At 57.1% G+C, this 14,083-nt stretch overlaps 1 protein-coding gene across 1 annotated transcript in view; it reads right to left on the reverse strand.

The window, feature by feature from the left end:
- Positions 1-1,567: 1,567 nt before the first annotated feature.
- Positions 1,568-14,083, reverse strand: part of RTN4RL1 (reticulon 4 receptor like 1) — a 74,549-nt gene continuing 62,033 nt past the window's right edge. The window contains exon 2 of the mRNA XM_027517063.1: positions 1,568-4,671. Within this exon, the coding sequence (XP_027372864.1) occupies positions 3,344-4,671 (1,328 nt within the window). The 3' untranslated portion in view covers positions 1,568-3,343. The remainder of the gene's footprint in view (positions 4,672-14,083) is intronic.

Consider the following 14,083-nt stretch of genomic DNA (forward strand, 5'->3'; position numbering starts at 1 on the left):
CTCATGGTGGTAATGGGGTGCATTTACAGAGACACCAGTCCCACTCTGATTTCACCCATCCCATACTTGTTTCCACATCTAGGCTCTGAGGTCCTTTTGGCAAAGCCACATCTTCACACTTTTAGGTCCCCAGAGCCTGGGCCAATAGTTGGCATAAGTAGATCCTTGTTTAAAGCTTGTTGAATGAAGGGTAGGGAGCTGGCCAAGCTCTGGGGTCTGGGGAGGAACTTGTGGAGAGAAACGCTGAGACCACTGGTGGCAGATGAGCAGATGGCTCCCTCCTGGGGCCTGGGGACAGCAATGAGCGAAGACGGCAGAGGGGCTGGCCCCACCAGGAACAAAGGGGTGGGGGATGGCCCTAGCCTCTGGGAGGAGGATGGAACTCTCCAGGCAGGAACCCACCCCTCTTTGCCCTGAACCACCCAGAACAGATGCCGGGTCTGGTGAATTGAGGGGCCTTGGCTTAGCTCCCAACGTGTCAGCTTGCTCCAATGCTCTGCACAACGGTGTCATTGTGCCTGAGTAGCGTATGAGCCACTGAGTGACAAGTGATGTCATCCACCACAGAGCTGCTTTTATTCCTTCTACTCTTAGAGGAGCAAGCTGCTGAAACACACCTGGCATCCTGGGCCCCTCTGCCTCAGCTCTAATAACAGTCGGCAACCAGAGACTGCGCTGTGCTTGACAGAAGTGGATCATTTATAAAACATTAGCATTTCTTGTCCTGACATTTCACTCCCATATTACAGGACTTACAAAGTCTTTTTAAAAAAAAATGTAATAAAGTGCTTGGACCCTTGATTTTCCCGCCGAGGGCTGTGCTGTCTAAAGTTGGAAATGAAATCAACAACATAACAGCATCCTCAGGTTCTAAAGGGGACAGCTAGGCCTGGCACTGGCCTGGGTAAGAGCAGGCAGACCACTGGGAGCAAACGCAGATAATTTGTTCTGCCGCCACCAGACTCCCTTTAGGGCACATTTCCAGCCCTGTAATTAGGAGGATTTGTCCAGGCCTGGAAACACAGCCTCTTTCTTCTATTTGGGGAAACTCACTCCTTTCTTCAAAGCCAGGGAGGTGGGTGCAGCCTCCAGACCCCACACACATCCACTATTCCATAAGTCAGTCTCTGGCTTCCTGGAACACCCTCTGGGTCCTGGGAACTGGCAGTTCCCTTCCAACTACCCCCCAGAGCCCACTTAAGAATCGACAGCTCAGCTGCTGCGGGTGAAGCTCTTAGGAACAGGCCAGGAGTGATCCAGGGCCAGCCTGCTCTGGGGACAGCCACAGAAATGGTGCCGACCCAGTGCAGCCAGAGCATGGGAAGTAAGTCGCATCCTGTGTCAGTGAGCGAAGAACCGAGAACATGTGCGTGCATGCATGTGTGTGTGTGTGTGTGCAGGCACACGTGTCCCAGTGAGTCAGTGTGCCCCTGCTTCAAACAGCACCTCCCACCGACAAACGTGCTTGTGTTTTCAGAGCTGAGCCTAACCAGGCTCGCCCACCCCCACGAAAGCCTGGGATCTGCCACTCCTTTAGGAATGCGGGGTTAAGAATTGAAAAACAGGGTTCTTTCCAAGAGAATTTTTTTATTATTATTATTTTTCTCTCTTAATTGGATTCAATGTTTCTTGCACCTGACACACAGCTTCTCTGGTGGGGAATTCGGGTTTGTGCAAAGCCAAAAACAATTGCTCCCGCTCGGACCCCAGCCAGCAGCATGGCTGACCTTGACTTGAGCCCCCCTCCCCTGTCTCTGGGCTTTCCTGCTCCCTTCCCTGCACATCCCCACTTCTGACCCCTGAGTCTGGCCACCCCCCTGAACTCTCCCTGTCCCCGGGGCACCTTCAAAGGGTCCAGGAGGGATGGGGCCTCCGTAATGAAAAGTGCCTGAGATGGTTCTTGAAATGCCCTCTTTGTTCCCCTTCTGCTAAGGCCGCCTGATGCCACCCTCCTGCCACCCTACCCAAGACCTTTGCTGGGACGCCCACCAAAGAGCCTCAAGGAAAAATTCAGCAGCTGAGCCATGCTGGAGGCCTGGGCTCATGCCCAGAGTCTCCCTGGCCTGTCCAGACTGTTGCTGGCAAAGCCCTAGGCTGACGACACTGCCCAGCCTGTTGGACTAACACTGTGAATGCTGCCTCGCCTGCCGGCCTAAGAAACCCAAATCGCCTTCCTGCCCCTTCTCCTTCCAGCCCCTTCCCAGAGCCTGGCTCCCTGATGTCCAACAAGCTGCTTCTAGCTTCTCACCCTGATGCCAATAGCTGCGGTACTGGGAGTGATAGGGTGCTCTGGGGTGGCAGACAGTCTTGTGTTGCATATAAAAACATGGTGATGTTCTAAATATCTAAGAATATTGGTCCCCTGAAGTGATTCTTATGGCATCCCCTTCTCTCTGACCCTCCCCACTGCCCTTTGGCCCCAGGCCCGGGAAAGCCCAGGTTACGCGGGGACTACCGTTGCCAGGTTGGGATTCTAGACAAAAATCCTAGAACTCCTTTCTTGCTAGAAATCACCAATACAACCCTTAGTTCTGCAGATACAGTTTTCCATATAGTTTATAAACATGATGAGACATACAGTTAGGTAAGGGACTAGGGAAAGGACCTGTGCATTTGTGTATATATATGTAGAGAGTGTGTATATATATATAAGTGGACATAGTTATAAAACTGCACCTCCTGTGAGAACCCCATTGCACATGATGAAGTTCTGAATTTCAGCCTCTGATGATCTTGCCTTTGGTAATTGGTTCTTGGAGCCCAGCAGCTGGGCCTGGTCTGCCAGGGTTGCCTGAGACATCAGGAATGAGAGGCATTACCCCCAAAGGAAGGACTGAAGGTGGCACATGGTTGGATTCAGGGCAGGGTGACTAAGTGGCCTCAGGCAAGAGCCAAAGTGCCACCTGCTCACGTGCCCCCACATAGCTGGCGGGCCCAGCCTCTCGTCTGTTCGCTGAGTCCTGCTTCCTCCAGGGTGGCGGGGCCCCTTCAGACATCTCCAAATGACCAGGATTCCACAGAGCTCAGCTCCCGTGGGGCACTGTCCCATTGTTGCTAATGAAGGATTAACCTTGCGGCTTTAACTGCCTTGCTGGGTGGATGCTGTCCATGGTTGCTCGGCGAGGGGGCTGGCTGGGAACAGCTGGGTGGGATGCACTAAACCCCCCTCTGCTTGGGGCTGTACACTTTGGGTTTATAATCCACTGGCCAGGGCCCAGACAGCAGCCGAAGCCTCTACCAGCCTTTGCCTGAAACCCAGCAGATCCTCCACTTGTAAAAATAGAAAAGAAATCCTGTTCCTTGGTGGACATGTAGCAGTGCTGGGTGCTGGCACCCCGCTTCCTCAGCGGAGAGTGACCACCAGCCCCAGTATCCAGGCCAGGAGCGAGGCCCTCAGGGAGGTGCCCAAGGAGGCCTGCTGCACCCCGCTGGGGGCACGGATGGGGGTCCTTCGGGCACACTTGCCCTTCCTCTTGGGCCGTGATGTGGGCATGAAGTCAAAGCTGAACTTGTGCTGGTAGTCAGGGGCGTAGTCCTGCAGCTCGGGGGCCTGCTTCCCGGAGCCCGCCTTCGAGACCTGGTTGCGATTCCTATGGCTGGTGCAGTTCTTGCCCGGCTTCTTGGAGCCTGACCGAGAGCCGGGCAGATGGCCGTGTGGGTGGCCCTTGTCCCTGGCAGGGCCGTGGTGGGGTGGGTGGTGCTCCTTGCGGGCGGCCCTGTCGGTGGTGGTGAGCGTGTGCGACTTGATCTGGTGCGGGGACGCCGGCCCCGTGCAGTTCCGGAAGTCCTCGGCCCTCAGCAGCTTCAGGTCCTGGCCGTGCAGACGCTCAGGGGACACGCAGGGGACCGCCGAGCTGGAGCCCCGGAACCTCTGCAGCCATTCCCACAGGGAGCGCGCCCGGCAGCCACAGTCCCAGGCGTTCCCGTTGAGGCGGAGGAACTCCAGGGCCCCCAGGGGTGCCAGGCAGTCACCTGGCAGCTCAGAGAGACTGTTGTTGAAGAGGAAGAGGGTGGTCAGCCTGCGGAGGTCGTGGAAAGCCTTGTGATGGACCCACTGCAGCTGGTTCTCATGCAGCAGCAGCCGGTCCAGATTCACCAGGCCCCGGAAGGTGTCCTGGCCCAGGCTCCACAGCTTGTTGCCGTGGAGAAACAGGTGGCTGAGGTTGACCAGGTCCACAAAGATGTCATCCTGGAGGTACTCGATGTGGTTGTCCTGCAGATAGAGGTACTGCAGGCTGTGCAGGCCGCCAAAGATGCCGGCCGGCAGGGCGCTGAGCCCACACTTATAGAGGTAGAGGGCGTGGAGCTTCACCAGGCCCTGGAAGGTCTCAGGGGCCAGCGTCCGCAGCTGCCGGTTGTCGCCAAGGTCTAGCTCCTCCAGGTGCACGAAGCCCTGGAAGGTGTTGGGGTCGATGAAGGTGATGTTGTTGGAGTAGATCCACAGGGTGACCATGGCGGGGCTGAAGTGGCCCTGCCGGAGGAGGGTGATGTGGTTGTTCTGCAGGAAGATGCGCTCGCTGTCCTCCGGGATGCCCTCGGGGATGGCGGCGAAGTTGTGCGCCTGGCAGCTGACTGTCATGGGTGCGGGGTAGCACACGCAGTCCCGCGGGCAGCCGCTGCCCAGAGGCAGCTCCCCGGCCAGCAGCAGCAGCAGCAGTTCCACACAGCACCCTGGAGGGGAGAGAGAGAGCACAGCCAGGTCACAGGGGGCTGCCCGGGACGTGGGAGACGGTCAGAGAAGCCGAGCTCCACGGGTATGTGAGCCTCCTTGGTCACCGGGGCTCTGTCCTCGTCTTAGCCACACAGCGATCTGGGGTCTGGGGTCATAGCCCCCTGACTCCTGATGGCTTCCCATGCCCTGGCGCCCCATCTCTTCTGGGGGTTTCTATTCCAGCCTGGGTTGTGAGGTGCGTTGGTGTAGAGGCTGCGGACCCCTACATCTGGCGGACTTCTTTAGCCCCACCCTGCAAAGCCCTAGCCCCGCCCACAGCTTCTGAGCCCCGCCCCCTTAGGCCCTGTCATCCTGGCTAGGATTGGGGTCACAGCCCGTGGACTCAGCAGCCAGCCTCGGGGGTCCTGTCCCCCTGGGGTCTCAGCTCTGCCACTTACTTGCCTTTATCTGCATGAGCAGATAGTGGGGCAGGCTCCTGTTCTAACAAAGTAAATATCTCATATGGGCTCCTGAAGAGTCTTTTTATTTCAATTATTCCCAATAACAAACAAAGCGAGCAGACATGTCACCAAAGTTTTATCTTGAAAGATTTCTCATTTACAGTGCCTTCCACGTCCTCAAGCATGCATCATCCCTCATGACTTAAGATTCCTCATTTCTAAGTAATAATAGTTTTTCTCTGCAAAGGACACGTGTGTGTATGCGAGTGTGAGAGAGAGAGAGAGAGGTAGAGACAGAGAGAGAGGAGGACTGTGGGAGGCACCAGGACTGATGGTTCTGGGGTCCTAGGAGTAGCCAGAGAGAGACTGCCCCCCACTACGGTCCACTGTCTGGTCCCTCCCCTCTCCCCAGCTCTCTGGAGATCCCAGGCTACCACTGCAAATCAGGCCTTGCCTCTCGATTGTCCAGAGCATTTCCTCTGTAGCTTCTCTCTAATTGGGCATTAATTAGGCATTCGTTAATGGATCCTTAAAATAATTTATTTTCGGATGTGTCCAGCCTGTGGTCGGATAACAGCCACGCACTCATTATCACAGCAGCCTCATTATGGATGATCGTCATTACCTGCCTTTTTCCAGGGTCGCAGCTGCCCCGGGCAGCCTGGCAGACACGCCAGTGTTGTGGGGACCGGCTCTAGGCCTGTAGACCCCCACCCTGCAGGGCCAGGCCGTCATCTCGTTCCTGCTGGGGTTGGCTTCCTGATCCTTCCCTTCCAGCTTGGCTGATCACAGGCCTCTGGGGAGAGCTGGGTGCCTGGGGCAGCTCGGCTGGTTCTTCCGGCTGCCAGCTGTACCCAGAGCATATTGGATGAGAGAACTAACCCTCCCGGCCACTCTGGGGTGGGCCCCTACTCCCGGTCTCGGGCCGGCCGCTGCCCTAGAGCTGCCTGCCCGGGCTCCAGCGGACCTCACCACCCCTGCCACCCTCTCTTTCCTCCCAGAAACGGCATCGTAAATAAGCGACAGCTCCCAGCTGTTGGGAGTTATGGGTTCCCAGAGAGTGGCAGCTGCTTCCTGTCCCCCTGTAATCACCCGGCTTCAACAACGTTTCCAACACAGAAAAATCATCGCACATAATTCGGTTTCTGCATAATTGTGTTGGGTTGCGATTTCAGAGCAATTATGACCTCGGCAGTTGTGGCGATGGTGGCAGAGCAGCTGTGAGTTCCCATTCTGGGCTGGGCCACGCTCTCTGTGGCCCCTGCCCCGCTTCAGTCATCACCACCATTGAACAGTCATCACCACCATTGAACAGTCTGCAGCCCCAGCCCCAGGCAGGGGGTCCTTTTCAGCCGCAGTTTCCCCGCAGTTTCCCCGTGTGTAACAAGAGTAGGAGAGGATCGCTAGGCCAGCACTCCCTGAGTGGAGTCTGACCTCAGGGGGCCCCAGCCCTTCAGCAGTGGGAGGACCCCCTAGGAGCCTGGCCCCCAAACCCAGGCTGACTCTCAGGGAGCCTGCCCACTGCCTTGAGCCTCCAACACCAGGGCTGGGAGGAGGGCCCAGCAAATACCGGTTGCATCTTCCACACAGCCCACCACCCCATCTCCCCTTGCTCATCTCTGCTCCTCCTCCCGGCCCAGATGGCCCTGGGGAGGCGCCCTCGCCCTGGCACCATGAGGGAGTCCAGGGTCCCCTTCCTAGCTCAGGGACATTCAGGGCGCTCACTGTGCTGAAGAGGACAGGGCCACAAAAGACCCCCACCCCCACCCCCTGGGGTCCTGCAAAGACAAGGCACTTCCTTCCTTTAAGTCAGGCAGGGAGCGTGGCCCGCAGTGGGAGCAGGCTGAGCCCTGGCAGGCTCAGTGTTAATACCGCCGACATTTGTGCAGCTTACAGAGTTTACAGAGTGCTCTGCTCACATTCCTCAGAGCCTCAGAACCACCCTGTGTGGTGTGGGGGTGAGGGAGGAGGTTTCCTGCCCCCTGACCTGGGGTGGGGCAGACAGCCCTTCTGCCTGCTGCTGTGGCTTCGTCTTTGAAAGGCTGTGGGTGGGGATTTTCTGAAGTCATCCTCAGAGAAGCTGGGGGTGCTCCATAAAAGCCACACCCCTCCCTTAGGCAGGTGCCCCTGGCTGGAGGTGTTGGGGTACAGGGGAAGCCAGGCAAAGACCCTGGTTTGGGTAAAGGAGCCAAAAGTCCAAAAATCTAGGTGTGGCCTTAGCGGTCAGCATATGAACACATTTTGGCAGGTGGGAGTGGTCAGATATCGTGGGTGGGGGAAGGAGTATAAAGGTGGCACTCAGGGCAGGAGCCTGAGAGGGGCTGTTCCCCTGAGAGGGGCCCAGGAGGAGGCAGGGACCCCAGGTGATGCTTAGAGCTGCTCTCCATCCTCGGGTACTATTGAGATGCCAGGGGACCCAGGCCAGTGACCGCTGCTCCCTACCACTGGGCACTGCAGTGGGTCTCAACTGAGTCTGCTTCTCCAACCTGGAAGCTGGTTCCATCTCCAAGGCCTTGGACCAGCTCTCCCAGCCTACCCCGCCTCCTCTGCCTGAGCCAGCATGTGCCCTGGTCATGGATCATCACCCTGCCTATTTCTTCCCAGGGAGGCTGGCACTGCTTCGCCACAGCTCCTCCTGTGCCCCCGTGCCCGCTCTGTGTGGCCCATGGGAGCCCCGACCCACTGATTACTGATTAATGTACTAACAATGACACTGGTGCCTTTGCTGTGCATTTTAAGATTGCAAATTAGCATGGATACAAGTCTCCGTGGAGGAGCCTTATGCTTCCTCCCATCAGCTTCCTTGCCATGTCCTGGGGAACAAGGAGGTCACTCTACCTGAGTGGGCTGGAGAAAGTAAGGTGCAGACTCAAACTCTGGACTTCCTCTGGCTCTCATCCTCCACTATCTCCTCTCCTGCTCCCCCTTCCTCCCCCTGCTCTCCGCCTACTCCAGGGGCATCCACCTGATTGTCTACTCAGCTGCTCCCAGACCTCCTGGCCTCCCACACACAGATTTGCAGCCTCATTCATTCCTTCCTCCATTCAACACTTGTTGCCAAAGTCTTGGAGTATGCAGAGTGCCAGGGTAGGGAGGGGCCTGGGAAGAACTTGGCAGGTGGGTTCAATTCCTGGGTTGGGAAGATGCCCCTGGAAAAGGAAACAGCAACCCACTCCAGTATTCTTGCCTGGAGAATCCCATGGAGAGTCAGACACGACTGAGTGACTGAGCACACACACACAGCAGATGGGGGTCTCAATACCAGACTGTCCAGCAGGTGCCAGGCCCAGAGTAGGCGCCTTGGTGTGTGATGGGAAAGGCACTTGCTGCCTTGTGCCACTTCCTCCATGAAGTTTTCTTGCTCCCCTGCCAGTACAAAGGGTGTGCAGAAAAGGAGAGCCATTAGTGTCTTCAAGTCCCGTGTGTGTGTGTGTGTGTGTGTGTGTGAGTGCGCGCTCAGTTGTGTCTGACTCTTTGCGGCCGTGTCTGACTCTTTGCGGCCCCATGGACTGTAGCCCACCAGGCTTCTTTGTCCATAGAATTTTCCAGGCAAGAATATCAGAGTAGGTTGCCATTTCCTACTCCAGGGGATCTTCCTGACCCAGGGATCAAATCCGCATCTCTTGCATCTCCTGCGTTGGCAGGTGGATTCTTTACCACTGTGCCACCTGAGAAGCCAGTCTTCATGTCTTCTTTGCCTCAAATCCCCAAATCCCTCACCTGCTGAGCAGGGACCTGTGAGGATCTGGGTGAGTAGCCTGGGCTTGGGCAGGCCCCTCACCCAGACTCAGCAGCCCATTCATAAGCTGTGCCTATGAAAATTTCCATAGGGGCTGGACCTCGTGGGCTGGGTGGAAAGGGCATTCCAGGCAGAGGACAGCACGTGCCAAGGTACTGAGGTGGGGAAGTAGGCAGCAGGCTCTATCTTACCGCAGCCCTTCTCTTAGCCTCTAAGTAGCCTGAACTCCCTATGAGGCTGTAACTACAGCTTAAGCTGGGTAAGGGCTACCCAGGGCTGGGGAAGCCAGTGAGCTCCCACTGGGACCAGCACCACTGATAGGGCCCCTGCTCCTGTCTCAGGGGCCCTGCAGCTTCCCTTCCCCCAGAACAGGAAGGGAGCTAACTAAACGGGACCCAACCCTGTACCAGAACCGAGTAGCAGGTTCCTTACATGGTATCCTCCTGCTACCCCACAGGTGGGAGGCACAGAGGGGAGGGGCCGGCCAAGGCCACACCGCTGGCGAGCAGGACAGCGAGGGCATCCTCGTCTGAGGCCTGGTCTGCCCTCCCTGGCCCCAAGGTCTCGGGCGTCACTCTGGCCTGAGTCTGGTGCCTGCCCTTCCCCACACCCATGCAGGGCGCCAGCCCAGTGGGCTGATATCCCCTGGAGCCACCAGGCAGCTCCGTGGGGCTCTGGAGGCTTAGAGACTGGTCAGCCGTTTGGTCAGTCCTCCTGCTTCTGCAGCCTGCCCCCCCTGCCCAGGGCTCAGCTCCTGGCCCCGCTGCTGCCCCAGCCTGGCCTGGCGCTCCTCTCTAAGCCAATCGATGCTAACGGGATGGCTCTGTTGCCAATAACGGCCTCAGGCCAAGCCTCCTGTGCTCACAGAGTGACTGGCGCCTCCAGCCACACGGCACTGCCCCTCTGTGCCACACCCAAGCCCAGGTCACTTCTGGAGACAAAGAAGCCAGCCGGGGCGGAGCTGGGTTTCCCTGCTCTTGTCCTTTCCATGCCGGGCACATCCTGTCTCCAGCCTTCTGCACGCACCGTCCACTCTGCTGGAAGCTTGCCCCAGGACACCTGCAGGGTTCCTGCCCTCACCTCTCCATTCAAGCCCCTCCCCATGTCACCTGCTCAGGGAGGCCTTCCCCAGCAGCCTTTGAAAATATTTGTTTATTTATTTAGGGGCTTCCCTGGTGGCTCAGACGGTAAAGAATCTGACTGCAATGCAGGAGACCTGGGATGGGAAGATCCCCTGGAGAAGGGCATGGCAACCCACTCCAGTATTCTTGTCTGGAGAATCCCATGGACAGAGGAGCCTGGTGGGCTACAGTCTATGGGGTGGCAAAGAGCTGGACACAGCTGAGTGACTAACACTTTCAATCCATTTATATTTTTGGCCGCACCACTCGGCTCGTGGGATCTTAGTTCCCCAACCAGGGATGGAACCCAGCCCCTCAGCAGTGGGAGCACAGAGTCCTAACCACTGGACTGCTTGGGAATTCCCTCCCCCCGCAGCCTATTTTAAATGACCCCTTCCCTGTTTTACTTTTCCCCATAACATTTCTTCTTTCCTAATAAATTCCCGTCACTTTTTAATTGATGTTATTTTCTGTCTTCCCTCACTTGAGGGGCAGTTCCATGAGGAGTGATCTTGTCTAGTGTTCCCTGCTGTGCCCTCAGGGCCTAGAACAGTGCCCGACACACAGTAGGTACTCAGGAAGAAAACTCTAGGCCCAGAGCCTGGCTCATAGTGAAGTGAAGTCCTCAGTCATGTCCGACTCTTTGCGACCCTATGGGCTGTAGCCCATCAGGCTCCTCCGTCCATGGGATTCTCCAGGCAAGAATATTGGAGTGGGTTGCCATTTCCTTCTCCAGGGGATCTTCCCAACCCAGGGATGGAACCCAGGTCTCCCGCATTGCAGGCAGACGCTTTAACCTCTGAGCCACCAGGGAAGCCATAGTAGGTGCTCAATAAACATAATGGTCTTGATTAGTGCACAGGCCTCCGGGGTGAGCAGAGACTCAGCTGTGGCTCTCTTTCAAGGGGCCCTTGGCCAGCACGGAGGTGACAGAGGAGGACTTGGGGAGGGAGGGGACACGCCGGGCCTGCCTGGGGCCTGGGGCAGGCGACCAGCACAGGTTTGTCTGGGACTCAGGAGTTTCCCAGGACACAGGACTTTTAGTGCTAATATCTGAAAGTCCCAAACAAATCTCAGTCAACCTATCTGGGGGCCAGGAGTGCCATGGCCCCCCAAAAAACTTCTGGCCACAGGATGAGGGGCGAGTAAACAGGCAGGCATGGGGCATGATCGTTCTTCAGACCCACACCTCAGGCCCTGTGGCTGCAGCCTGGGGCCTAGACAGAGCCTGTGTGTGTGTGAGTGTCTGCACATCTACATGTATGTTTATCTATGTGTGTGGACGTGGCCGTGTGCACATACCTGCGTGCCTGCATGTGAATGTTTCAGCACACCTTTGTCTCTGGAGACCATCGAGGGGGCTGGCCACCCAGCCCTTTCATCCTGACCGTTCCTGAACTCCACCCCAGGGAGGGGGCAGGGCCCTCTTCCAAGGAGAGGCACGCCCGCCCGTGACATCCCCGTCTTATCTCAGCGCCCACTCTGGCTTTGCCTATAGCTCCTGCTCTCCTCCTGACACGCTGAATTATGTACCCACTCCAAGCCCCTCCAGCACACCAGGATCACTCTCAGCTGGGAAGTGGGCGGCACCTTATTGGAATAACCTTTCAGCTTTCATCTGCTGCAGCTAGTCCCCCGAGCGGGCCTGGCCGGGAACCGTGCTAATTGGGCCGCCAAGCTCTCAGGAGGCCTTGTTGGAGCAAACTCAGCCTCCTCTCTCCTCTGCCTAACCGTGTCTATCACCTCCTCACTGCGGGGGTCCCTGAGTGGGATGGAGAGGTGGGGGGCTACACTGGAGGCCGGCACAGGCAGCTCTGTGTCCATGAACTGCCTGGGCCTGGGACCAGTCCCAAAGGCAGCACGTTTCAGCTGGACAAGCTCAGACAGGCCACCAAACCTCTGCAGCCTCAGTTTCTCAGTCCGGGAATGGGGACTTAGAGCACCTGCCTTCTTGGGTGTTGGCAGCACTCACTGAGGCTGTGCTCTGAACTGGTACCCAGACCGGCTGCAGGGCGGGGCATCCCCAAGGCTGAGGGCTGGGCATCCCCAAGGCTGAGGGCTGCATTACCGTTACTGCTACTCCATCAGAGGAAGCCGCTGCCTCCCCGCCCCCCACCCCGTGGACCCTGGCTTTCACCCCACCCACCCTGGCGCTCCCAGACCCCAGAGGCCTGGCAGAGGGACCTGATGGATTAGATTCCAAGTCAGGGCTCAACCTCAAGTTCCTGCCAGGCCTTTGCTGCCCCAGGGCATAGCAGGTCGGGGGTGGGGGTGGGGCCGCGGGGCGGGGCCGGGGACGAGGTCTTGACCTTTGTACTTGGCTCTCTCTCCCAGTCCATCCCCCGACACATGGCCAGCTCTCTGCACAAAGCCCTGGTCATATGAGCTCTATCTTCACTTTGCAAAGCTGCCCTGGGGCTTATAATATGTGTTCACTGCTACTCAAATTTGCTTCCCAGTCTGTGGGCCCCAGAACCCGGGCTGTGGCCTCCAGGACTCCAAGGCTGAGGACAAGGGCCTCTGAAAGCCAGCCCTTCCCAGGGGCTTCAGAGAAGGCTCTGTGCCCTGTCTCTTCCATCTGGAACCAATTGTCTGTCCCCACAAACCCCAGAAAACTGTAGGCCCACCTGCAACCAGACAGGCCCCCTGACACCCTTATGGTGTGATAACTGGGGCTGGGAACCTCTGCAGGGTTGGGACAGTCCTCAGGGGGCAAGTGTCCATTGAGATGCCTTCCTAGGGGGCTCCTGAAGGCGTGTGAGAGAAGGGAGTTGCGGGGGTTGCTCTACCAATCCCTGGAGGAAAACAGATGGAACCCAGCTTTGAGAAGCAGGTGCAGAGCTCTCCACCAAGACCCCTCATTCTGAGTCCCTGGAGCAGCCACTCCTTCCTTGCTGTTTGTGAAAGGCCTTCAGAACTCACGTCCTGTTTATCGATCACCCCTTTCTGAATCTGCCTTCCAGTTCTTTCATTCATGTGAGGAACAGCTCCGTGCTTGGTGCTACAACAGTAAGAGACGTAACTCCTTCCCTCGTGGAGCTTACAGTCTAGGGGGAGATGATTTAAACAACCAGAGACGCCCAAACTGACAGAGCGGTAGGCACTGGGGACACAGGAAGGAGGTTTAAGACAGATGAATGAATGAATGGCCTCTCTGAGGAGCGGGTGACACTTGGGTTGACACCTAACATTAAGAAGGAGCTGAAGAACAGCTTTCCAGGCAGTGGGAACTACAGGTGAATAGGTCCTGGGGCAGAATTGAACTTGGTGTGGATGAGAGGGACGTGTGATGGGGTCAAAAATGGCTTTAAAAGGCTCAGTCAAGAGTTTAGTTCTGGGACTTCCCTGGAGGCACTGTGGATAAGAATCCACCTGCCAATGCAAGGGACATGGGTTCCATCCCTGGTCGGGGAAGATCCCACAGGCTGCGAAGCAACCAAGTCTGCGTGCCACAGCTATTGAGCCTGTGCTCTAGGGCCTGGGAACTGCAAGTAGTGAACCCTGTGTAACCTACAGCCTGTGCTCCACGACCACTGAGCCCACGTGCTGCACCACTGAAGCCTGTGCGCCTACAGCCACGTTCCGAAACAAGCCACGTTCCGGCCACTGCAAGGAGAGGCCCACACTTGTCGCAACCAGAGGAAGCCGGCGCACAGCAATGAAGACCCCGCACAGCCATAAATAAACAGACTTTGGATCTGATTCTGTTTCTGGCAGGAAACTGAAGTACTAGCAACCTGATCAGATTTGGGGGGAGCATGGATTTGTGGGACCAAGAAGGGAGGCAGCGAGGCCTATGGCTGTCATCCATGAGAGACATGGAGGATTCAGAAGGGGTGGGGGCCATGGAGACAGACAGCAGTGGACAGGCCGAGAAACATCTGGGTTGCAGAACTGACGGACATTAGGATGGACCGTTGTAAGGGAGACAGGAGGCTGCAGAGCGTAAGAGTACAGCAAGATGGGAGGAGCCTAGGAAAACAGGCGCCGGGGCCGCGAAGAGCTCCGCCTAGGATGAACAAAGTCATAAATCTTACAGAGTTGTACAAAACTGAAGCCCAGAGGTGAGAAGCACACGTGGGAGGCACCAGCATAGAGATGGTATTTCCAT

This window comes from Bos indicus x Bos taurus, chromosome 19 (genome assembly GCF_003369695.1).
Source record: "Bos indicus x Bos taurus breed Angus x Brahman F1 hybrid chromosome 19, Bos_hybrid_MaternalHap_v2.0, whole genome shotgun sequence".
Taxonomy (NCBI): Eukaryota; Metazoa; Chordata; class Mammalia; order Artiodactyla; family Bovidae; genus Bos; species Bos indicus x Bos taurus.